The 27,720-nt window shown below is 36.2% G+C and overlaps 1 protein-coding gene across 3 annotated transcripts in view; it reads right to left on the minus strand.

The window, feature by feature from the left end:
* Nucleotides 1-27,720, minus strand: part of LOC148951587 (dnaJ homolog subfamily C member 28-like) — a 151,919-nt gene that overhangs the window by 95,267 nt on the left and 28,932 nt on the right. For all 3 annotated transcript variants that reach the window (XM_089090353.1, XM_089090352.1, XM_089090354.1), the window contains exons 2-3: nt 12,155-12,292; nt 8,927-9,181 (exon numbers count right to left, since the gene is read on the minus strand). In XM_089090353.1, coding sequence (XP_088946479.1) covers nt 8,927-9,181; nt 12,155-12,280 — 381 coding nt within the window. In that variant the 5' untranslated portion in view covers nt 12,281-12,292. The remainder of the gene's footprint in view (nt 1-8,926; nt 9,182-12,154; nt 12,293-27,720) is intronic.

The following is a 27,720-nucleotide window of genomic DNA, read 5'->3' on the forward strand; positions in this document are numbered from 1 at the left end:
GGGACTTCTTGCTGCCTCTCTGGTTTCTTTACTTTTCTCCATAGTTTCTCTCTTAAAGAGGATTTTCTTGACGATGGCCCAGGTTTAGTGATATCGGTTTCTGTAGAAGAATTATCAGTGTCACATTCTGTTAGCTCGCGTCTGGTAGATGGCGTTTGTTCCAAAAGCCATTTTTGCGTTAAGACTGTAGAGGAGTCTAATGTATGAAAGATCAGATAATTCATTGGTTCCTTCTAATTTTTCTTCCTCTGTTGGATTTTACCTTTGGTTTATCATCATTTTAAACCCTTATTTTGTGTTTGATGTTCTTCATCACTAGTATCCGATGAGCATCGAATATTTCCCTTTTTCTCTTGTTTGTAGCCAAGACTGGGCTTAATACTCCTTCCACTCCTCCCAACCTTTGTGGTCATTAAAAAGGTCATAAAATTCATATGGTCTTCTGATATATACTGGTGAAACTGTTTGCTCTATTTCTTCGTCTGAAAGAATAGGTTCTGTTTTCCACGGTTTTGGAAAATATCCCTTTTTTATTCTATTATGGTGTACTACTTCTTCCTTTTCCTTATACTGAGGCTTTAGAACATATGTTAAGTTATTTTGTAGAATTTTTATAATCCTTTAGGGCCCATCCCATTTTGGTTTTAACTTTTTTGTTCCTTCCAGGTTAGTCTTGTACACATAAACCAAGTCTCCTAAACGGTAATCTGTTTTATTTTTGCTTGTTCGGTCATATTTTTCTTTTTGTTCTGTTTTCGCATCTTCCAGATTGTCTTTAACTTGTTCCATAGGTTTTTTCATTCGCATCACCATTTCTTGCTTATATTCGTCTAAGTTGTAAACAAATTTGTCTAAACAAATTCTGGGATCTCTTATATGTTGCAAATGGCGTTTCTTTTAAGGAACGTGAAATACCCATATGTATTGCAAGGACTACAAATTGTAATCGTTAATCCCAACTTTCATTTTCTTCTCTTTCATGTATTGCTAGCATGTAATCTAATTCCCTATGCTTACGTTCAACCTTCCCATTAGCTGCTGCCATGTAAGACGAGGTAAACCATCGTTTAACATCCAGATATTCTGTAATTTCGTCTACTTATTTTGGCTCTAAAACATGGCCCATTGTCGCTAAGTAAAACTCTAGGGAAAATCCCGTGTTCCAGAAATAGGCGATTGACCAAAACTTTCGCGATGGCTTTTGTCTTTTCATCTTTAATTGGAAAAGCGTATAAATACGAGTTTAAATGGTCGACTACGATTAGCACCAACCTGTTCCCTTTTGAGGAAACTCGTATACTTCCACCTATTCCCCAAGTAAGTATTTAAATAATTCCTCCTAAGACTGAAGCGGCAGTGCATAGACTTGAGTCGGCCCTAGTGGTGTTTGAGGGTCACGTTTGTTTGGCACACGCTTAGAAGCCTTGTACGTAAGCCTTTACTTTTGAGAAAACTTTTAGAAAATAAAAATTTCCTTTCAGTTTCCCCATAGTTTTTGCTTCTACCATTTGACAGCCAATTGTTGCATGTACCATCTGTAAAATTTCTCCTTCCAGAGATTTTGGAATTACTGGAATAATTTTAAAGACTTTTTTTCTATATTCTTGCGATGGTCTATGCTATCTTACCAAAATATTGTTACTTTCGTCAAGATCAAAATGATCTAAGTCTTTTAAAAAATGTTTAAAGCGCTCTGGCAATTCCGTTCCTATTGATAAGAAGGATTTCATTGCTAAACAAAAATCATCTTTGTCTGGATGATTCGAAATATTTTCATTAGACAGTATTCCTGTCCCTTCCAGTTCGTTTTGGATGGTTATTAATAAATTTCCTTCTGTATCTGGATTTCGTGACAAATAGTCTGGTAAATGTTTGTACGGCCCTTAATATACATTGGGGTATATGAATATGCTTTCAGACGTAGTATCCACCGTGTCAGCCAGGCTGAAGTATTTTGCATCTTTTGTAGCTAAATTAATGATTTTTGGTCCACGCGTAAAATGTATGTTTTTCCAAGTAAAAATTGTCGAAAATATTCTGTAAAAACTACAACTGCCAAACACTCCCTTTCGACTGTCGAGTATTTTTTTTTCTGCCTCCGACAGTGACCTGCTCGCGTATCGGTCTATTGATTCTACTCCTTCAGAATTTATGTTTAATAATATGGCCCCTATACCGTACCCCGAAGCATCTGTTTGCAAACAGAAGTCTTGTGACAAATCCGGTGGTTTAAGTATTGGTGCCATTAATAGTTTCCTTTTTGTTTCATTTAGTGATTTTTTTGTGGCCACTGTACATCCAAATTGACCTGATTTTTTCAAAAGGTTTGTCAAAGGTTGTGCTATTGTTACATATTGTTCAAGGTATTATCGGAAATAGCTTAACAAACCACAAACTGATCTGCAGCTTTTTTTATCTTTAGGAGGCTCTAAATTTTCTATGACTGTAAATTTTTCTTGATTTGGTGAAACAGTACCTTGATTTATCAGATGTCCAAGAAAAACTAATTTTGGTAATACTATTTTTAACTTTTCTGGTTTTAATTTTAAGCCTGCTTTTTCAAAATTTTCCAGTATTTTTCTAAGTCCAACCAAGTGGTCTTCCAGATTCTTATTAAACAAAGTAACCTCATATAAATAAGCCAAAGTATCTCTTTTTCTTCCTGGGTTGTTATCCTTCAACACCAAATTCATTAGTTGACGAAAACAATTTGGACTAAACGATAGGCCAAAAGGCATACGTTCAAGGGTGAATGTTTTTCAATTGTCTAAGATTACTGTAGCCTTGTGCTTTGTTTCTGCATCTAAAGCGATTTGCCAATACCCTGCAATTAAGTCAAAACTAGTTAGATATTTTGAGCCTACTAATACATCTAAAATCGTATCAATTCCTTGCAACTTCATAACGTCTTTAACCGTGATGGCATTCAATGCTCTACAGTAAATGTATAAACTCCAGGTGTTATCTGTTTTCATGGTTATTACTAGTGGAAAACACCAATCACTCACTCTTTCTTTAATCATTCCCTGATCTTCCATTTCTTTTATTTGGCTTTCTAGCCATTATTTTAAATGATAAGGTGTTTTATATGGTGATTTTTTTATTTCAGGGCCCTCTGTTGATATCTTGTGCGTGATTAAGTGAATTAATCCCTAACCCACTTTGTGTCTTGCAAAAATCCATTTAAAATGCAAAAAAATACTTTCCATCCTAGTTTATGCGTTTTTCGGAAAATGTTTTAAATCAAATTGTTGCAAAAAATCTATTTTCGACATTCCATGCTTTTCTTGCGGTTGCGGTTTTAATGAGGATACATTTTCGTGGCTAGTGAAGTTTACGCTTAATTCTGGACTGTTTATAGATTTTATTTCCGAATTTGAAATGTTTTCTACTGATTCAAGCTCTACCTGGTTCAGTTTTATTTTATTATTACTTAGATTTGATAGTTTTAAATATGTTATACCATTTTCAATGTTTATAACCTGATTTCCCCCAAAAATCATTGGGTATTCTCTTACGGCGTATCCTCCTATGATGACATCCTTCGTTTTAACCATTTTTACTTTGCAATTAATGTTACAAGAAAGTGAGCTTTCGTTTCCCCTTCCACTGTAATTTGCCTATGTATGTTTAGGTTATAATTCAAAACGTTTCTGTAGCTATTAAGTTCCCCCTACTTTTTCCTGGGAGTTTCAAGTTCTGGACTTAAGATTTGGTTATAAGATATGGGTTCCCATATGGTCATATGTTTTCTGATGGCATATACTCCTTTAAAAAAAGGAAAGGGTAGACCCTTGCATATTATCTCCTTTACTGTTGTTTTTTTATCCCTAGTACTAAATTTCCATACACATTCTGCCAAGATTGTCAGCTTGTGCCCTTTCACTGATATCAGGGTATTCTGGCATCTGCTTACGCGATTTTTGACACTAAGAGGAAACCTCTTAAAAGCTTCGTCTCGAATTAATGATTTACATGCTCCTGTATCTAGTAAACATGGTAAATTTTGAAAACCCACAATTTTAAAACAACGCAGAATCGGTAGACTGTTATTATTTGCATTTGTATCACAAGATTCTAGACTATAGAGGGGTCTTTGTAAGGAAACAGCTCTGACGACCCTTACAGGCTGGTTTCTCCGTTTAAATGCCCACTGTTTGGCCAAAAGTTGCTGGGATTATCCCAGTTTTCTTCAGAGTTGCTATTCTGACCCTGAGTGTTGCTAACCGTTTGCCTTCTACTCTTAAATTCAGAAATATTATTAGGCGTTTACCACGCATTATCAGTTATCTACTTTTCCAAAGTTCTGCCCCCCTGCGTACTGAACTAATGTTCTCTCTTGTACGTCTGGCCTTCTTTGCGTATTCTATGCCAGCAATCTTCTGGATAGTGGCTTGGTCTGTTACAGTAATAGCAATTCAATTTTTTCTTAAATTGTTTGTTTGTTTCCTGGTTACTTCTAAATATTTTTGATCTGTCCTTGTTGGTTCCCCAAATATCTGTCTTTGGTGGAGGAGGGTGCCCATATTTTCTATAGTTATTAGCTGCTAATCGCTCAAGGTCGTGGAGTCTGTCAGCTATTTCCCTAGACGGCAACCCTCGGCCTCCGTCGCGCCTGTTTGGTTCAGGATTCGGCTCCTCAAAGCTCACTCCTCAAAGGCTCCTGTGTTATTTATTGACATCTGGTCAAACTTTTTCATAGCCGTCAGTTTTTACCTCTGTTTCGACTAGTAGTATAGCCTGCTCTAAATTTTCAGGTTTCCGCGATAATATTAGTCTTAATAACTTTTTTGGTAACCCTTGGGTAAAAGTATATAGTTGTACTTTCTGTACTGTCTCGTCATTTCCGCCTTTCTCTAATTGTAAACACACCGATCTACAAATTTTGTCGGCACATTCCCTGATACTAGTTGAGGCATTGAATGTGACTACCTCTGTTCTTAACCTCTCGGAGATGCTTGTCTCTATGAATCTTGTTTTAAAAGATTCACTTAGAGTACTGATGTTCTTGGGCTCTTTTTCCTTATTTATCTCAAAATGTTTAAAGGTGCCTCCCTTTAGTCTGGCTGCAATGCATTGCTCTTTGACGTAATCCTCTAACGGTTCAGTTAGTTCTTCAAAAATTTTCAATTTTTCTATAAACTCATCTACATCTGAATTTCCCGCGTATTCTGGTATAATTTTTGCAATTTCAAGTACTGTTGATAGGGAAGTCATTTTTTCCTCAGGTAAAGCCATCTTATTTCAATCTACTATTTTTATCTAGCCTTCTCGACCCAGTTTTTCTAGCGACCACCAGTCGTTGTAAAGTTGTTGTAATGTGTATTTTATTGTATTTGGGTGTTTTAGTTGTAGATGCCTTTATTCTCCCTTTACAGGGGAGATAAACTCTGGCCCTAAGGTAATTAAACTTTGGTAGCGTGCCTTAGGCTATGACCGAACTAATGAGGCGTACCAACTGGGTATGTTTGAGGGCTAAAGGTAGATCGTAGAGAGGTTGTCTAAAATACAATATTTTTATTCATTTAACATATAATAATAACAGATATAGATATTCTACTGGGACTGGCTGTCCCAAGTAGACCACAAGTCTCCGAAACTACAATAATATAAAATAAGATACTTAGACACTTACAATGATAAGACAAGATTCCGAGATATTTCTAAAAACAACGGACCAAAGGTCAATCCGGCATAAAGATAGTATCAGATCACCCCTTCCCATAAAAATGTATCTTTTATACATTTTTATCAACCACACCTTCCCACGTAATCGCTAGGAAGTGGTAATTTCTCAATTTCCCGTTAAACAGAACTTGGCAGGATGTGTTCCTTATCTTAACAAAAAGTGGTATTTCAAAACTTCATATTTGCGTCTTATATATTTTTACTAAATTAATAATTAACTAAATTAGAAAGCTTTACCACATTAGCGATGTAGGATGGAGTGAAGTTATTAACGAGAATGACCCCAACATATCTTCATTGCCCATTTAAAACTACGCACCGGAAAAGAACCTCACCCAAACAACCTTGGATAAGTCCATCACTTCTAAAATCTATCAAGGAAAAAAATAGACTGTATAAGATAAAAATTAAATACCCCTCAGCTCATAATATACAGGTATTCAGAAATTATAAAAATTTGCTAGTTAAAACTCACAGAACAAGAAAAAAAATTTACTATGAAGTTGCATTTCAAAAATCTGATTCACCTAGTACTACATAAAAATTAGTTAAGAAAATAAATGGAAACAATATTAAAAATCAACACCCTGAATGGATCAAAAATGAAAACGGTGCTGAGTTGAAGGAGAAGGATGTTGTTGCAGAATATTTTAGTCATTATTTTTCTCATATTAGTTCTACCGTTGAACTGGAATCCCCTGAATCTCCATCTCATTCATATAAAGAATATCTCCCGCCATCCGGTAATTCCAGTATGTTCCTGGCCCCTGTCACTCTCGGTGAGTTACAGAAAGTAATTATGAATCTAAATAGTGGTAATTCTCTAGGTCTAGATGTGCTCTCCAAAAATATTCTGAAAGAACTTGCACGTGAAATTCACGTCCCGTTGCTTCATATTTTAAATGCATCTATGTCATCAGGGATCTTTCCGGAAGTATGGAAATCTGCACGAGTTATTCCAATTCATAAGAAAGGTGATAAGACAAATATAGGTAACTATCACCCAATAGCTATTCTTTCCCCTATATCTAAGGTTATTGAAAAAACTATTCAAAAAAGAATTGTCTCGTATTTTGATAAAAGGAATTTATTTACTAAAAATCAGTTTGGATTCAGGGCGGGTCATTCTACTGAACAAGCTATTGCAGCGCTTATCTTGGAGAATAATGATTAATTAAATGATGAAAATCATGTATTTACTCTTTTCTATGGTATAAAAAAGGCATTTGATAGGCTAACCCATGAAATTTTTTTTGAAGAAAATTAATAATGCAGGTATTAGAGGTAAAGGCCTTGATCTAATAAAATCTTACCTGCATGGTCGAAAAATTTAGGTAGAAATTACTGGGCACCTGTCAAGCCATATTGTTATTGATGATGTTGGAGTCCCCCAGGGATCAGTATTAGGGCCATTACTATTTTTGATTTATATAAATGACCTTTCGAGGTGTTTACCCCAAGATAGCAGTTTAGCAGTAATTTTTGCAGATGATACGGCGGTGACAGTAAAAGCTAAAACCCCATCTTTGTTGGCTGAGAAAATGGTGACAGCAATGAATTCTTTGAATAAATGGTTTGCATGTAACTACTTGGCTCCGAACTTTTCTAAAACTGAATTCATGATTTTGCATGGAGCTACCTTGGGATTATTCTTGATGAGCTTTTATCTTTCCGTAAGCATTCTGATTATTTGAGATTGAAACTTGCCCATAACTTAGGTTGTCTTCATAGATTGAAACATGTATTTCCTTTTTCCATCCTTAAAATTTTATATCATTCTCTAATTGAATCATATCTTAAATATTGCCTTGAAATATACCTCAACACATTTATGGTCCATCTCCAACCTCTTCAGATAATTCAAAATAAGGCAGTTAGAATCCTGGGTACTTTTGTTCATCGCCCAGTGAGGCTTCAAAATCTTTCAGAAACCCAAACTTTATATCTTTTTCTCAATATACTTAATCTCAAAGAACTGAAAGACCTGCATACAGCAATGTGGTATTATGATATCCAATCTTCGGCAAATTATTTCCATGGTCTGGGTATAATTGAGACTCCCATTTCTCCTGCCCACCACGTCCGCTCCAAGAAGTATCGCCTTCTCCCAATTAAATCTGAAAGAGCTAGATTTTCAATCAGATACCAGATCCCTCGTATTGCAAAAATATTTAATTTAATAGATGCGTCCCCAAGTTTCAAGAGCCGATTTTCTTTGAAAAAACATATTTCAAAAATTGTTCTTTGCCTGGATGTTGGGATTGGTGAATTTGGATTTTAGTATGAAATTTGTTGTGGTGTTCTCGCGCTGGGGTGGCCTCCTCTGTTATCTCCTACCATGTGTGTCTTTTTTTCATTATTGATATGCTTAATTTGTTATTTCGGCAATTTTTTTTTTTTTATGTTTTTGGCCGACACATCGAGCCCTGCTCCCCGTCGGCCAGTTTAGAAAATCATTTATTCATGTATTTTGTTTGTTAAATAAACTTATTCTCAAACTTATTCTCAGTACTTTCAAAGAGCTATCTATTCTAATTAACCTGCCTTTGTGATTCAGGGAATTGTGATTCGAACAAAATCCAAACTTAAGCGTAAAGAGTGAGGTATTGACTAGGGGGGGGGCGAAATCCCTAATATACGTAGTAAAAACATACGAATATAGAAGTTCGTTACGTAAGTTAATTCGTAAGCAACGTCAGAACAAAATTTCGAGAAAGCCATTTAGGTCAAAAAAAAGTAAAATTAATATACAAACTTAGTTTTAATTATTCATATACGGTGAGCCAAAATCAAAGTCTGCATTAATTTAAAAATGTTCAGAAATTAAACAAAAAAAACAGTTTTTTAACTGAAAGTAAGGAGCGACATTAAAACGTAAAACGAACAGAAATTATTCTGTATACAAAAGGGGCGGTTCCCTCCTCATTGCCTCGCTCTTTACGCTAAAGTTTGACTCTGTCTCACAACTTTGTTTTTTTATACAATAAAAAACTTTAGTGTAAAGAGCGAGGCGTTGAGGAGGGGACCACCCCTTTCATATACGGCATAATTTCTGCTCGTTTTAAGTTTTAATGTCACTCCTTACTTTCAGTTAAAAAAAAATGGTTTTTTTTATTTAATTTTACAACACTAGATTCATTATAAATTACTCGAAAGCATTTTTGAGTTTTACTTAAAAGCTTGCAATAAAAAAGCATATCTAACATTTATTAACTGAATTATTATAAACAGGAACTACCTCAATATCATACTCCCCTTCACTTCTTCTGTTCAGCTCATCCTCCTCAGATTTAGCACCAGTAATACCTGCTGTTTGCTCTTTATTTAACTTTTCTTGCAGTCTTCGGTACGCTTGTTCAACTTTTCTGAACTTTTCTGCATCACTGGATTTAGAACCGCTGTCAAGATGGTATATTTTTGCCAACCGAAAGAACGCACCTCTAATAGTTTCAAAATCAGAGCCCTTCTTCACTTCAAGAATTCGGTAATCTTCCTAGAAAATCGACTTCAGCATCAAAAATTTTAACATATGAAGTATAAACTGAGATATAAAAAAGTAAATGGATAAATCAAGGATCTATCTGAACGGAGTGGGAGATCAACACTATTTTGACCCATTTACCCCTGAATTATCGTGGCAAGAAAAGGCCACCAACATAGAACTTCACCGGCGGACCAGTCAGCTATTAGTTACTGACCTCTTGAAACATAGGAGATAAATGTACCTTGGTCACGCCCTTCATATGCCAGAAGGTCGATTCTTTAGTGTGGCACGCCGAGAGAGGCGTGATTCTATGAGAGAGTCGGTTCTATGAGTGGCACCCCTAGAGAGGCACAATAGAGGACGACCAAGACACACCTTTGCAAAAAATGTAATAACAAACGCTCGCACGGAAAACATTTTCCACAAAAGACACTCCCTGCCCATACCCTTCTGATCCGTTCTTCAACTTTATTAATCAATAAGTTCTGAGTTGGACTGTTTCTGAACCCGGTCTTATCTTGTCCCCCATTTGTTACTTTACCTCCAGATGTGAAAAAACCTTTGTCCCCTTCATTACTGATAAAAGAAACCACTGGTTTCCCTGCTTTATTATTTGTTACCATGGGTACCCAATTTTTTTGTTCCTTCACTTGTTTTGTTCCCTCCCCTTTTTATACGTTCTTTTTTTAACTTTTTTAATGTATATTTTATTTCATTTTTTATCAGTTTTCACCTTTTTAACTCTTTGGCATTTTACAGTTTAATATTTTTGACTAAGAACGGTTTGTCATTCTGACATTGTTGTGTTAGCATTCTTTGCCATTTTTTAGTTGTCGAGCTTTTTTTATGATTTTTTTTGCTGATATTGTTTTTCATAACTCCAAAATCCGAATTTGGCCCTTCGGAGCTTGTGAAAGGAATTTTTTTGCAGAAAAATATCTTAAATCTCATATTCCACACCTTAAGACGGCGGTACGGCAAGAATCTGGGAAGAGTGAAATTGCCTCCTCAGCTACAGTGGGAGAACGTCAGGGCTGCACTTCAGCTCTAAGATGTCTAGCAGATTTTCCTAGACACCCTAAGCACCATTCCTGGCTCTGAAGGGTTGAAGGTAAAGTCCCCTGAGCTGGATTACAAAAATACAGTAAATAAATAAAAACAAATGGTAGGCTAATAGTATGGTAAAAAAAAATTAGAGTAACCAATTTAAAAGATTTAGCTATTGTTTTTTTTTTTTTTGTAAGTCACTTTTCGTCTCGTGACTTTTTTTCGCCAAATATTAAAGACGTGCTAGTAGCTTATAAAATACTTCAGCCCCTGTTTAAAATCCATTTGTAATATTTTCAGAACATTTCAATGCAGTGGATGGCATGTACATAAGGCGAGAGCCTTCAGACCTACCCCCCATCTCAGTCCCCAAATCCTAAGATGCTTAACATTTTTTTTAACTTTTCTATCATTTTTTACATGTTTTTTATCTTTTTTTTATTCTTGCTGCCAAAAACATTTAATCCTTCTCAACTAATAGGCAAATATGCCTTTTGAAACAGTTTTAATTAAAACCAAGATTATAATAATTTGATATCATCGTTTATTAAATTTTTATTTAATACTTATATAGAAGGATTTAAAATTTTAATTTCCTCCAAGGAATTTTAAGATTAATTTGTTTTAAAATTATAAAAGTGAAAAATTATACTGTTAACTGTTTTATTACAGCCTTTGACTTTATATTACATGTTCGGTTTCTATTTACCTCTTCATATCTTTCCTGATTCTAATTTCCTTTCATAGCTTATAGTTTGTCTTTTCAGGTTTTTTTTTTAGTTTTTCTGTAAGATCAAAGATTAGCCTTAAATTCCATCTTTTCTTTTGTAGCACTGTTAATTTAAATAATTAAACATAAAGTTTTAAGGAGACCCTAGACGGTCAGTAATCTTGATCAAAAGCTTCCGTCAGTTGACTGGCTCAAGCATGATTAACCGTCTAGGAATCTATTTGACGCTTGATTCAAGATTTGACGGTGATTTATAGAAATTTTTAATTAATCAATCATTTTGATCAATAGCAGTGTTCTAGATTAGCCTTCAATTCCATCTTTTCTTTTGTAGCAATGTTTATTTAAATAATTAGACATGAAGTTTTAAGGAGACCCTAGACGGTCAATCATTTTGATAAAACGCATCCCTCAGTCGATTGACTCAAGCATGACTGACCGTCTAGGAACGTATTTGACGCTTGAGTCAAGCGTTCACGGTGATTGATAGAGAGTTTGAATGACTCAATCGTTTTGATCTAAAGCAGTGTGTTAGATTAACTTTGGTCAAGATTGAAGGGTCGATTGAAGGTTGATTAAAGGACACGTCAATCGATTGACAGAAAACTTTTGATCAAAATGATTGACTGCCTAGGACCTCCTTTACATCAGAGCTGACAAAGGCACTCATAAGGGTAAAAACAAATTTTCATGATTCAATCCAGAACCTTAAACTGAATGAAAACTACAAGGAATATTTTTGCCAATGTTAACTGCTTTTATTTTTGTTACCTCAAGTAAAATATGAGCTGTTCAGACGCCAAGCGGGTTAAGTCTAATTGATGCAATTTTCTTAGATTTTAACATTAAAGTAATGAACTGATTTCTTAACTTAGTAAATTTGTAAAGAAACTCAGTAAAAATGACTATTAGCATTAAAAAAAATTGATCATTGTATAATATTTTTTTTCGCTTAAATTCAACTTGATTAGGTTTAGGTCAAAATGTACTTCAACACATTCTCTATATTTGATTGCATTAGCAAATGCCAGAAAGTCGAAAAGATTTTTTCACTTTTTAGGTGGTAGATTAGAATCAAAATTAACAATCTCTTTTCTTTCTAAATTTTACAAAAAGGTGGGGGAGGGTCAAACCTTGGACATATATAAATCATTTTTAATATTATTTTCAAGAATATGCCACCATCAATAGTTAATTATACTTACTGTGTAGTTTTCAATTTCCTTTTGTTGAAATCCAGTGGATGTTCTGTTTCGGATTGAGTTTGAGCTTATAATGGGTATAAAGCACATCTTCTTTTGAAGTGTCACAAAGTTCGAGAGAGCTACCATTTTTTACGAATTCTACAGAAAGAAAACGTACTTAATAGCAAGTCTTTATTGATCACGCTAAACCTTACAGATGCATCAAATATCAAGAATAATATCCAAAGGTGGATCTAGATTAAAATCTTGGGGATGTGTAAATGTGACAAGGGCACCAATAATTGACCAAATTTACAAGTTTATTTAAAAAAGAGAAAAAATGAGGGCACCAGAAAAGTCAGGGGGAGGGGGGGGGGGTCCCAGTCCTCCTTCCCTGATGGTATCAAAGAAATATATGTTTTCTTTTACTTTAACAAACAGCAAATATGAAGCCTCCATGCAGTTTTTCCAACAAAAACTTGAAAAAATGATTAAAACAAACAAACTCTGCCAAACTAAGTGCTTAAACTTGGGATAAATAACTACAAATAGAGCCACTGAGAGCCAACCTTGTAACAAAGGCTATATTGAAACCTAGCAGGATCCTAGACAACTTTTATTAAAGACAATCTAGATAACCTTACCTAGATAAATTGTATATGCTCCCTTTTCTATTAGACAGAATATACAGTCTAATTGGCTTCGACCAATACGAAATCTCTCCCTGCAGTATTTTTATCTATGTCAATTAATGATTCATCCATATTAATACTCTCACCTGACAATTCGGATTTGAGACTAGACCAATTAAACTCCGTAAATGGATCAAATGCCCCGAAAACAAATTATTTTTATCTATAAATTCTTTGGTTTTCTTATTTGAAGTAAGAAATATATTTTTATCCCTGTTAATTATTTTGTAATGCAGAGTTTTGGAATATTCCACTAGTTCTATGAAAAAGATCTGTATAATTTAAACGCTAGAAGTAGGCCCTTCAGGCTTGGAGAGTCCCTGAACAGTAGCCTTTTGGTAAGGACACCTACAGATGTTTTTCCATGGGAAGGGGGAGGCAAGCCTTCGAAAAACTTTGCAGGAGGCCGCCCCCCCCCCAACGTTTTTGGCCACTTGGCTAACAAAAAAATAGAATTGTGACGCGAGATCCATGATCTTTCTGAAGCCGCCAGATTTTTTTATTTGGTTAAACAAAGACCACAAAATTACTGACATGACATCTACCGAAATTTCAATCTTGGTTGGCAAACGCAGTAGGATTACTGACTCATGCCTCTATTTTACAGATGGTGCAAAAATTTTCCATTCCGTTAAATTAAGAACATAAAAATAGTGATATGACATATGCTGAAATATCAGTCTTGGTTTTACCAGCTCATGCAGAAATTTTAACAATGGCGCACAATTTTCCATTTGTTTAAGTTTAAATAAAGAACACGAAAATACTAACATAAAGTGTACCAAAACTTCGATCTCAGTCGGTAAATGTAGTGTTTGTACTGACTTGTACAGTTATTACATGGACAGTACCACAATTATTCAACTGATTAAGTAAAGAGCACGAAAATCATGACATGACATCTACCGAAATCTCAATCTTGGTCAGTAAATGTAGCGGTTTTCCAACTCACGCCCTGATTTAACGGATGGCATCACAATTTTTCATTTGGTTAAATCAACAATATGAATATACTAACATGACATCTTCCAAAATTCCGATCCCAGTCGGTAAATACAGCGGTTTTACTGACATAGAAAGAATGGGTGAAAACCTCATTTGGTAGCAACCAGTACCAGTTATTTCAAGGCAGCAAGGTCACAGTCACGTTTTACAACAGGTTAGGCGGTTGGTTGATTATGAGCTGCGGGTGGTAAAGAGAACAATGCCCATTCAAGGGTCCACATGTCAGTTTCAAACTTCAAAGATTACGTGAGTTGAATAATTGATATCAAATGCAAAAGAATAGACTAATGAAATAAATTAAATATGTTGAGTTTAAGAATGAATCAATTAAATATAGTGTTGGGGTACATGAAAATATTCATCAAAAACTATCATAAACAGATCAATGACATTTTTCACAAAAACAACAAGCCTAAATAAATTTTAGCTGCCGAGCAAGTTTTTGTTTGCAAATAAGCAAACAAACAAGTCAAACTGACCGCGAATTACTGCTGGGCGAATTCTAGAAGTTTAAAAAAAGGAATGTGTAAGCACAGAGGTGCTTGTGTTTCAAAGCTATGATTATGCAAGCAACATTTCTAGCATTCAACAGGGTGTCCAGGTACACATATCAGCTGAACTGAGAAGACAAGTACAGTAAATTTGATGCATGGTTCATAGAGAAAACCTAATTGTGGAACACGCCTTCAGCAACACCTCCATAGCTGGAAAAATGTTTGAAACCTTACAGGAACTGTACGTCTTCTTTATGGGTGGAAAAAAAACAAGTTACTGCTCATAAACAAGCAGAAGAGTGCTGAATTGGCAATAAAGCTTAATAATATATCAATATCAGGATGGATGTCCAGGTCAGAGGGTTTCACAGCATTGTGGATCAGTTCTGACAACATTGTTGAAGGTCCAGGTTCAGCAGCACCACATTACCTGCTTTGATTTTATTCTGATGCTTAAGTTCAAACGCCAAGTCATGTTCAAGACAAAGGTTCTTACATAAAAGCTTCAGACTGAACAGCTTGATTTTATGATTGCAAACACAAAACCCAGTGCGCTACGCGGCGTCTCATATACTCTCCTCTGAGACTGATTAGATAGAGAGTAAAACCTGGCATCAAAATCAGCAGTGGAAAGTTGGTTCAATAGCCAAAAACAAATTCCTAGGCATCCACCCGCTCAAGATTCAGAGGCAATTTTTTATTCTTAAGCTGACCTACTAGATGACTGGAAATTTTTCTATGCTAAGGAACTCTGCAATGTACTCAGAGCCCAAGTGAATAGCTTGGACAATCCAATTCATGATAACTCCTCTTTTCTGGAGCCAGTGTGCCAGATTCTACTGGGCAAAATGGACGACAGCCAGTAAAGCCTTTCCAAAGGCAGAAATATGTTTCCAGGGAAAGACCTAGACCCAAGGGAAGTCATGTTGGAGCTATTGGGCTGGACTTAGGTCGAAAGCTATAAAGTCATTGATCACACCATCTATGAGGTCCTATTCTGTGAATTTTATGCAGTCAAATCAATATTTCCAATGCTCTGGTCAGTTTGCATGTAGATTGTTACAGCATCATCAACTTTGGGCATGGTGAAAAGAAGTTATAGTAAACTGAAACTGCTCAAGACACATTTAAGTGGACAATGACCGTTTTGATCACCTGATTATGAGGCACTTTAAGACTACTGAACGAAGACGTTTGACTTTTTAACTGAAGTTTTGTAGTTGTATTTTCTTCATTCTGTGTTTAATCTCTATATTTTAAACAAAATTATCAATTTCTACATCTGAGTTCTGTTTTAATAGCACTTTTTTTCCTCGTGTATTACTTCTTTCTCCACTAGATCACCAGCTAGTTGTTCACACACGTCATACAAGAAAATGAACTAGGGGGCTAATCTTTCCTAAGGTTATATGATTCTTTGAGCTGAAATGTGCTCTCAAGTTTCAAAATGGGCATTATGCTAATTATTAATAAAGAAAAGTTGGTAAAAATGACCAGCCAGTTGGTAAAATCCGTTGCTCCCTCCGCTCCTCCCAAACATTTTGGCTAATAATGCCCCTGAAAGTAATAACTAATACTAATAATATTATTTGTAAATGGAAAGGCAATGTGGTCTAAGAATTTATTTGAAGCGACTGTCTAGTAAAAAATATTTCCCATTAACACTATATTGAAAATGGTAATTTTCATTCAGATTCAACAGCAGAATAATATGAAACTATGAGAAGTTTTTTTTTAACAATTTTGAAAAGAGCATGAAACCCCTAAAAAGTGTTTTCAATCAAAATAAAAGTTCGACATTAAAATTGGCATTGTCATATCATTGGTTCACATTGATGCAATTCATTTTAATGAAAAATGGCTCACACATAACAGGTGCAGGAAAATTGCAAAAACGTTCATACATTAATTGTCATATCTTCTATGTTCATTCCCCTGGAAATGCCCTCCTAGGCTTTGATGATTAGAACTTTCTCCAAATGGTCATCATGTCCTGTGCCATATACTAGTGGACAACTTCTGATAAATCTGGTTAGTTTCTCAGTTGTTTACATTGTATGATTCTAAATGACCTTTCAATCCTACATAATAGATCCAATTTTCAGTGAATCAATCGAAATATTTTATGTCATCATTACACAGGGGTGTTGTTGGGGGGGGGGATAATTTGAAAAGAAAAAATATTATATAGCCCATGCCCCTTGACTATCTGAGTATGGACCCCTCTTGTCCTCCCAATAAAAATGCTAGAGCTATGCCTCTGCTGCTGAACCTTTATGAAGCATAAAGCTGCAGCAAAAAAACGGATGAAATTTGACAGATCATGCATAAACAGATACTTTCTCAAAAATACGCACCAGTGGGAATCAAAAGATACAACATGAAACAGAGAATGGCGCGGAATATCAAATTTTTCCATGGTTGACACTGATGTGTCCCCATTTTCCCCAGGAGGCGATCAGACTAAACCAGTCATCATAAAATATCAGGAGAGGAAGTTTCTGCTTATATGGCAACCAGAATATATAGTGTCCTTTTTAAGACACAAAAGACCTTGCACTGCAACAAGGTGTCATTTTCTACCAAAAACATTAATTTTGCAACATCTAAAACCCAGTGAAAATCTACACTTCCCTATCTTGAAAACCAAAGGAAATTGCATTTTAGAATGAGTAGTATAACTGCTGTCTCCTATTTTTTATTTTCTTTTTTTGCCAAAAATGACTGAACCAAACCAGAGGATATGAAAAATTATGAAAGGGATTGTCTAAAGGGAAATCAGAAGTTCTAGTGTCAATTTTATAGTAAAAAAGAAATTCCACTGGAACAAAGTTATTATTTTTGGTTACAAAACAACAGTTTTGGCTAAATATGGGTGAAATGCAAGTATTTGCAGATTATGAAATAGCCAATTAATCAAAACAATTTAAAAGCTGCATAAAAATTGTTTAAATAAGGTACTAATTAATGTATAAATTACTGTTTTTTTATAAACAATGTCAATTTTTTTCACTTTCTCTGAGTTCTTGTCTTAAGTCATATTTGTGGGGAAATTTGACTGATATAGAAAGTAAAACCTATGTTGCCCTATTTTAGCAATAAATCATGTCCCTCTATTTTTGTATTATTGCCTAGCTTACACAAAGGTCTTTTGTCATGTGTGTTTGTACAATCAAAATTTGTACAATCAAACTTTTTTTTACAATCAAAAATGAGCAAAAATATTTTTTTTAACAAAACTTTCTTGATGGAAGCAAAGAGTAAAGTTGAAACTTCAAGTAACAAAATTATTCCTTTGCAGTCTATGTAGAAGATAGCTATCTACAGAACTAGTTCACATAAACTAGCTGATGATATAGGGTAAATGTACCAAAGATTTGACAGTTTTTGAAAAAAAAAAAAAACACAATTTCTACTCCAGAAGGGTTCACTTAAAGACTTTTGGTTTGAAAAGGGTTTCAGTATGTTGAAAAAAACATCTTCGAATCTAACTGGTTGATTAGAAGTTTGAAGTTTTATCAGAAAAGGGTACAAAACTCCGATTTTCTTAAATTTGAGCGTTTTCACCTGCAAATTCGACAGAACAAAAAAGTAACCTGTTTTCGACGTAAGTCGGAACCTAATTTGACACGTGTCGGAATACTCCGGGAATACTTGTGGGTGGAACCTGGTGGAATCGACATGCCTATTCTTTTTACTTTATTTCTTTGTTTCCTTCAACTTTTTTAAATGTGTAAATATGTAAAATACTATTCAGATAGTGAAAGCTAAAAACTTAAAAAAACTACCTCAAATATAGGGACGAAATTGGATAATCATATGGAGTGTAATTGTTTGACCTAGGTCTCTAGTATGTGATCAAATAAAAAAAACAAGTTTTTTAAACTGAAAGTAAGGAGCGACATTAAAACTTAAAACGAACAGAAATTATTCCGTACATGAAAGGGGTTGTCTCCTCCTCAACGCCCCGCTCTTTACGCTAAAGTTTTTTATTATTTTAAAAAGTAAAGTTGTGACAAAGAGGCAATCTTTAGCGTGAAGAGCGGGGCGTTGAGGAGGGCACAACCCCTTTCATATACGGAATAATTTCTAAAATGGACGAGGTACACGGGCATCGTTTGGGGCTGGTAAGGAGGGGGGCAGTTGCCCCCCAATAATGTGAAAAAAAATTACTATACATCCCATGCTCTTATAATATCCGGATATAGAACCCTCCCCCCCCCCCCCAAATAAAAATGCTGGAGATTCGAGCCTGATGAGGGAGTCAGCCCTCCCTCATCCTGAAAAAAAAAGTCTTTTCAAACACATAAAAAGAAAACAATCTATCCAATGGATTCGTATGGCACAGAGTTACCCTATTGAGGCAGTTGCGTATTGCATTTTTCCAATCGACGTATTTTTTTAAAAATCAATTTTCTGAATAATGGTGCTCTCGGCGTATTTTCACTTTTTTAGTGGCATAACTGTCAATCAGATCTATAGTAAAACTGTCATGGCGGGGACTACTACAACTTTCAACCCCTCCCTATTCTTCACGGTAAAATTAGAATTTCTTAGCTTTGTTAGTTGGAATTATTTTCTTGCAAAAATTAAACAAAAAATAACTCCATTAAACAAAAAAAGAGCAAAAGTAAAATCAAATAATCTACCAAGCGTGAAACTACCACAAATAAGCATCGATAAATAAATGAAGCCCAAAACAAACAGAAATTACAATAAATAACCGAGTCAACCTCAAAACGAGCAGAAATTAACAAAAGTTGGGCGCAAAACCCCTATGCCTTCCAAAGGCCAGAACAAAATTTTCACTTCAAAATTCACTTTTCACTTTCAAATTTTCACTTTCAAAATTTTACTGAAAAAACATAAATGTTTTTACTTTTATAACTTTAATAAATAAAATAATATTAACATTTAGATTACTAAATATCAGTATATGTATATTAAACTGACAATGCACATTTATTTGTATTTTTTCAATAAAGTGCAAATTTTGTTCTGGCCTTGGGAAGGCATAGGGGTTTTGCAGTAGTACTGATTAATTTAGTTTCATACCTCCTCTAGTTGACCTGAAATAGAAAACTTGATACCATTCGCAAAAAATCTGTTTACTTTCTTTGATAGCTTGGACACACTTATGCTATTTTGATTTGGTTATATTTTAAGAGCAGAAGTAGCCCCGAAAGTTTAAATATAATACCCTCAGTCGTTCTTGGGATACTTCTGAGATGCCTTATTGGGAATTAGCATTATCACAGTGAATTTTGATTTAATCTTAAGGCAACATTTAGTTTTTAATATAATGGGCAAATGGGAGGGTGGGAGTGGAAGGGTGACTAGTTGCCCTCCAAACACTTTTGACTATTAAAAAAGACATCAGCCCTTTTTATTTTCAATCGAATGAGCCATTTTCGGAGTTCCCACGACAACTCCTTCGATAAGAAGTGCCCTAGTATAAACAAAAACAACAGCAAAAAATAATACATTATACCCACATCGATCTTTACTATAAAAATGTCACGCCTTCCCATCACTTTCGACTATCAAAAAGGGCACTAGGCCTTTCGATATCCATTCGAATAAGCCCTTTTGGAAACAACAACGTTTTCTATTAACACCTTGTATGCCCCCAGGGCATAAATTACAACCCTTACCCTAAGGTTGTTCTCAAAGACCTAATTTCCAGAACTTTCTACTACGTTGAACAAAATGACTATCTGAAAATTTTGATTGGATATGTTTGGAGGAATTGTGGGTGAGAGGGAGGTTAGTTACGCTCCAATAACTTTTGACTATTGCAAAGGGCACTAGACCTCTCAATTTCGAATTGAATGAGCCCCTTTTGAAGTTTTACGACAGCTCTATCTGTAAAATCTTATATGCCCCCAGGGCATAAACTACAACCTTTGCCCTTGAGGCTCTTGGGGGTTAGTCATCCTTAAATATATAATTTCCAGAACTTTCAACTATGTTGAACAAAATGGCTATCTCTAAAACTTTGATTGAATGTTTTTGGGGAAATGGTGGGCGTAAGAGGGGGGTTAATTACTCTCCACTCACTTTCGACTATTAAAAAGGGCAATTTCAATTTCCAATCAAATGAGCCCTTTTTGAAATTTCTATAACAACTTTCGATATGAACTTTAATGCTCCCAGGGCATAACTTACAACCTTTGCATTGAGGACTCTGAGGGGGGTTATCATCCTAAAATACTTAATTTCCAGACCTTTCAACTACATTGAACAACATGGCTATCTCAAAATTTTGATTGGATGTGTTTGGGAAAATGGTGGGTGTGAGAGGGGCGTTGTTCACTCTCCAATCAATTTTAACTATTAAAAATGGCACTAGCCCTTTCAATTTCCAATTGAATGAGTCCATTTGAAGTTTCTACGACAACACTTTCAATAAAAACTTTATATGCCCCCAGGGCATAACTTACAACCCTTGCCCTGAGGGCTGAGAGGGGAGGGGTTGTCATCCTTAAAGACCTAATTTCCAAAACTTTCAACTATTTTGAATAAAATGGTTATCTAAAAATTTTGATTGAATGTGTTTGGGGAAAGGGTGGGCATGGGAGGGGGGAGGGTAGTTACCCTCAAATCACTTTCGACTATTAGAAAGGGCACTAGCCCTTTGAATTTCAAATCGAATGAGCCCTTTTTCAAGTTTCTACGACAAAGATTTCAATAAGAACCTTATATACCCCCAGGACATAACTTATGATCCATGCACTGTGGGTTGTGGGGGAGTTTCTTGGGAGAAGATGAGTATGAAAGGGGGTTAGTTGCCCTAAGATCACTTTCAAGTATTAAAAAGGGCACTAGCCCTTTGAATTTTAAATCGAATGAGCCCTTTTTCAAGTTTCTCCGACAAAGATTTCAGTAAAAATCTTATCTCTATGTGTATCAACGCGTATTATCTCTATGTGTGTCGTCTCTGTGTGTGTGTCGTCTCTATGTGTGTGTCGTCTCTGTGTTTGTGTGTCGTTTTTGTGTGTTTGTCATCTCTGTTTGTGTATCGTCTCTGTGTGTGTGTCGTATCTGAGTGTCTGACGTCTGTGTGTGTCTGTGTGTCATCGTCTGTGTGTGTGTCGTCTCTGTGTGTGTGTCGTATCTATGTGTGTGTCGTCTCTGTGTGTGTGTCGTCTCAGTGTGTTTGTCGTCTGTGTGCGTGTGTTTGTCGTCTGTTTGTGTATGTCGTCTCTATGTGTGTGCTGTCTCTGTGTGTGTGTCGAATCTGGTTTATGTTAAGTTAGGTTAGGGGGTTTAGTTGCCCTCAAATTACTTTCGACTATAAAAAAGGTTACTAGCCCTTTGAATTTCAAATCAAATGAGGCCGTTTTCAAGTTTCTACGACAAAGATTTTAATAAAAACCTTATATGCCCCCAGGGCATGAATTTAGTAGAAGTGGGGGTGCTACTCCGGAACAAACTCCTTATATGGGCATAGAATACGGAACGAACTCCTTATATGGGCATAGAGTCATAGAGTCTCCCGTACGTACACCAAATATGGGCATAGAGTCATTAGGGAGAACACGTGGTTAATGGGGTCAATGACCTAAATTGATTGCGTAATCAAAGTGTGTCAACAACAACAACCTTGACATTCGCTGAGAGCGTGCCAAAAACAACAACAACAACATCGACCTTGACATTCGCTGAGAGCGTGCACTTACAACAACAACAACATCGACCTTGGAACGCCTGTGCTGTCGACCTCAATTCACCTATCGTGAATCAATAATTCCCCTTAGAAACAACAAATTAATTCCCCTTTCATGACAGATCAATCAATCAATGACATCATCAGTCAGACTTTAAAAATTTTCGCCTAGAAACGATTCTCCAGGAATAGATCCAAGTCATTAATGTCTTTGCCTCGGAAACAACTCTTTTGGTCGAACTCCAAATGATATTAATAACCAAAGGTCATGGAAACAATTCTCCAAGAAACATCTTAGCGATGAATTGTTTTAGCGCGGGAATCAGGTTTCTTATTAATTTGAAATGCATTAGCGCAGAGATGCCAAAAACAAAAGGAACACGCAGAAATTACGTTTAGGGATTATTTGGGCAAAACTGTTTTAGACAGGTTATGGAACTATTTCGGCGAAACAGTTAGAGACATTTTAAAAGATGATTTTTGAAGAGATTTTAGAAGAGAATTTAATGGTGAAACTCTGTGGTCGTTATAATACACAAGTTTCATTTGAACAGTGTTGTGAGGTCCTCTAACCCAACCCCAAAGAGTCCTCATACCCCACCCCAACCCCGAAGGAAGCCCCACGGTCCTCAAAGGCCCCCCAAGCTCCCAAAGGGCCACCGGCGCCCCCAAAGGCCCACCCAGACCCCCAAAGGCCATCCCCGGGCCCCCCAAAGGCCCATCGAGCTCCCAAAGGACCAACGGGGTCCCAAAGGCCCTCCACCGGTCCCCAAATGTCCCCCAGGCCCCCAACTGCCCCCCGGACCCCCAAAGGCCCTCCCTGTGCCCCAAAGGCCCTCCCTGTGCCCCATAGGCCCTCCCCCGGGCCCCAAAGGTCCCCCGGACCAGAGAAGCGCTGACGGGATGCGCCGTGGACCAGGAAAGCGCCGCAGGATGTGCCGCAGGGATGCGCCACGGGTCAGAAAAGCGCCGCAGGGGATGCACTGCAGGGAGGCACCGCAGGAAAGCGCCGCAGGATGCGCCGCAGGGAAGCGCCGCAAAAAAAAAGTAAACTAAAAAGTAAAAATTTTGAAATGTTATCACCCAAACGCCCTCCTCAGACCCACAAAGGCCCGCCCCCGGTCCCCAAAGCTCCCACCGAGCTCCCAAAGGACCACCGGCCCACAAGGGACCCACAGACCCGCAAAGGCTCTCCCCGAGCACCCGTCTTTCGTTGATGTGTGTTGTCTGAAACCTATGATTTGGGATGTGTAGTTTGCTACTTCAGGCTTTTCTGAGCTAAGGTTTCCTAGTATTTCCTAGGTGAATGTTGTCTGAAACCCAGAGTTTGGGATGAGTAGTTTGCTATTTCTGGCTTTTATGAGCTAGGTTTCTTAGCCTTTCATTGGTGTGTGTTGACTGAAACTTATGATTTGGGATATGTAGTTTGCTATTTTTGACTTTTCTGAGTTGGATTTCTTAATCTTTCATAGGTGTGTGTTGTATGAAACCTATGATTTGGGATCTGTTGATTTCTAATTAAGAATTTTCTGAGATGGATGTATTATCATTTAATAGGTATTAGTTGTAAGAAAATTATGATTTAGGAGGTATAGTTTGCTATTTCAGGCTTTTCTGAGCTAAGGTTTTCTAGTATTTCGTAGGTGAATGTTGTCTGAAACCAATAGTTTGGGATGAATACTTTTCTATTTTTGACTTTTCTGAGCTAGGTTTCTTAGACTTTCGTTGGTGTGTGTTGACTGAAACCGATGATTTGGGATATGTAGTTTGCTATTTTTTACTTTTCTGAGCTTGATTTCTTATTCTTTAATATGTGTGTGTTGTCTTAAACATATGATTTGGGATGGGTGTATTGCTACTTTTGACTTTTCTGAGCTGGATTTCTTAGCCTTTCATAGGTGTTTGTTGTCTGAAACCTATAGTTTGGGATGACTAGTTTGCTATTTTTGACTTTTCTGAGCTAGGATTCTTAGTCCATCATAGGTGTTTGTTGTCTGAAACCTATGATTTGGGATATGTAATTTGCTATTTCAGACTTTTCATAACAGGATTTCTTAGTCTTTCGTAGGTGTGTGATGTCTGAAACCTATGATTTGGGGGTGTGTGGGTTGCTATTTTTTGACTTTTCTGAGCAGGATTTCATACCAATTCATAGGTGTGTGTTGACTGAAACCTATGATTTGGGATGGTTAATTTGCTATTTTTGACTTTTCTGAGCTAGATTTCTTAGCCTTTCATAGGTGTGTCCTTTCAGAAAATTATGATTTGGGAGGTATAGTTTGCTTTTTGGACTTTTCAGAGCTAGGATTCTTAGTCACTCATAGGTGTTTGTTGTCTGAAACTTCGAGTTTGGGATGAGTAGTTGGCTATTTCAGACTTTTTTGAGCTAAGGTTTCTTAGTATTTCGTAGGTGAATGCTGTCTGAAACTTATGATTTGGGATATAGTATTTCGTAGGTGAATGCTGTCTGAAACTTATGATATGGGATATGTAAATTACTATTTCGGGCTTTTCTGAGTTGGATTTTTTAGTCTTTCATAGGTGTGTGATGTCTGAAACCTATGATTTGGGATGTGTAGTTTGCTATTTTCGACATTTCTGAGCTAGGTTTCATAGCCTTTCATAGGTATTTGTTGTCAGAAAATTATGATTTGGGATGTGTAGTTTGCTATTTCAGGCTTTTCTGAGCTAAGGCTTCCTAGTATTTCGTAGGTGAATGTTGTCTGAAACCAATAGTTTGGGATGAGTAGTTTGCTATTTTTGACTTTTCTGAGTTAGGTTTCTTAGTCTTTCGTTGGTGTGTGTTGACTGAAACCTATGATTTGGGATATGTAGTTTGCTATTTTTGACTTTTCTGAGCTGGATTTATTAGCCTTTCATAGGTGTGTGTTGACTGAAACCTATGATTGGGATGTGTGGTGTTGTATGTTTGTCTGTTCTGAGCTAGATTTATTATCCGTTCATAGGTGTGTGTTGTCTGAAACTTATGATTTGGGATGTGTAGTTTGCTATTTTAACTTTTCAGAGCTATGATTCTTAGTCCGTCATAGGCGTTTGTTCTCTGAAACTTCTAGTTTGGGATGAGTAGTTTCGATATTTCAGGCTTTTCTGAGCTAAGGTATCTTAGTCTGTCATAGGTGAATGATGTCTGAAACCTATGATTTGTGATGGATGGATTGCTACTTTTGACTTTTCTGAGCTGAATTTCTTAGCCTTTCATAGGTGTTTGTTGTCTCAAACCTATAGTTTGGGATGACTAGTTTGCTATTTTTGACTTTTCTGAGCTAGGTTTCTTAGCCGTTCATAGGTGAGTGTTGTCTGAAACCTATGATTTGGGATATGTAAATTACTATTTTGGGCTTTTCTAAGCTAGATTTCTTAGTCTTTCGTTGGTGTGTGTTGTTTGAAACCTATGATTTGTGATGGATGGATTGCTACTTTTGACTCTTCAGAGCTGTATTTCTTAGCCTTTCATAGGTGTTTGTAGTCTGAAACCTATAGTTTGGGATGACTAGTTTGTTATTTTTGACTTTTCTGAGCTAGATTTCTTAGCCTTTCATAGGTGTGTCTTTTCAGAAAATTATGATTTGGGATATGTAAATTACTATTTCGGGCTTTTCTGAGTTGGATTTCTTAGTCTTTCATAGGTATGTGTTGTCTGAAACCAATGATTTGGGATGTGTGGGTTGCTATTTTTTTACTTTTCCGAGCTCGATTTCTTAGCCGTTCATAGGTGAGTGCTGTCTGAAACTTATGATTTGGGATGGTTAATTTGCTATTTCCGGCTTTTATTAGCTAGGTTTCATAGCCTTTCATAGGTGTATGTTGTCAGAAAATTACGATTTGGGATGTGTAGTTTGCTATTTGAACTTTTCAGAGCTAGGATTCTTAGTCCATCATAGGTGTTTGTTGTCTGAAACCAATAGTTTGGGATGACTAGTTTGCTATTTCAGACTTTTCTGAGATAGATTTCTTAGCCGCTCATAGGAGTGTGTTGCCTGAAACTTATGATTTGGGATATGTAAATTACGTTTTCGGGCTTTTCTGAGTTGGACACTTCTAAATTTTTCCACACACGAAAACTTACACACACACACGTCAAAACTTACACACACAAAATCTTAGACACACAAAAACTTACACACACACACACACAAAAACTTACACCCACACGCAAAAACTTACACACACACGCAAAAACTTACATGTACACAAAAACTTACATTTACACAAAAACTTACACACACACTAAAACTTACACACACGCACAAAAACTTACACACACACACACAAAACTTAAACACACACACTAAAAATTACGCACACACACACACACACACACACATACACACAAAAAACTTACACATGCACACGAAAACTTACATGCACATAAAAACTTACATGCACACTAAAACTTACACACACGCACAAAATCTTACAAGCACACACAAAAACTTACACACACACACTAAAACTTACACACACACACACACGAAAACTTACACACACACACACATGAAAACTTACACACACACACACGAAAACTAACACAAACACGCCAAAACTTACACACACAAAAACTTACACACAAACACACACAAAAAAACTAACACATGCACACTAAAACTAACATGCACACAAAAACTTACATGCACACAAAAACTTACACACACACACAAAAACTCACACACACACACACACACACACACACACGAAAACTTACACACACACGCCAAAACTTACACACACACAAAAACTTACACACACACACTCACACACAAACTTACACATTCTCACGAAAACTTACATTCACAAAAAAAATTAGATTCACACAAAAACTGACAAACACACACACACAAAAAAAACTCAAACAACACACACATACGAACAATAACGCACACAAGCAAAAACAAACACACTCAAACAAAAACTAACGAACACACACACACAAACAAACAAACACAAACAAAAAAAAAAAAACTAAAATATGAAAACAAAAAAAAAACACACACACATTTACAAACACTAACAAACACACACACACACACACACAAAACTAACACACACACACACGAAAAAATACCAAAAAACGCAAAAAAAAAAACACACAAAAACTTACACAAACACACACATACAAACACACACATAAAAACCCACAAACAAAAAAACACTAAAAAACATACACCCAAAAAATCAAACACTAAAACATACAAACACAAAAACATACACACACACACAAAAGCTTAGACACACAAAAACTTACACACACACACACAAAAACTTACACCCACATGCAAAAACTTAAATGCACACAAAAACTGACATGCACACAAACACTTACACACACACACAAAAACTAACACACACACACCCAAAATTACACACACACAAAAACTTACACACAGACACACACACAAAAACTTACACCAACACACAAAAACTTACACCCACACGCAAAATCTTACATGCACACAAAAACTTACATTTACACAAAAACTTACACACACACTAAAACTTACACACACGCACAAAAACTTACACACACACACACAAAAACTTAAACACACACACGAAAACTTACGCACACACACACACACACACACACACATACATACAAAAAACTTACACATGCATACGAAAACTTACATGCACATAAAAACTTACATGCACACAAAAACTTACACACACACACAAAATCTTACACGCACACACAAAAACTTACACACA

Source organism: Artemia sp. Qi Xiang Cuo, chromosome 6 (genome assembly GCF_049724085.1).
Source record: "Artemia sp. Qi Xiang Cuo chromosome 6, ASM4972408v1, whole genome shotgun sequence".
Lineage (NCBI taxonomy): Eukaryota > Metazoa > Arthropoda > Branchiopoda > Anostraca > Artemiidae > Artemia > Artemia sp. Qi Xiang Cuo.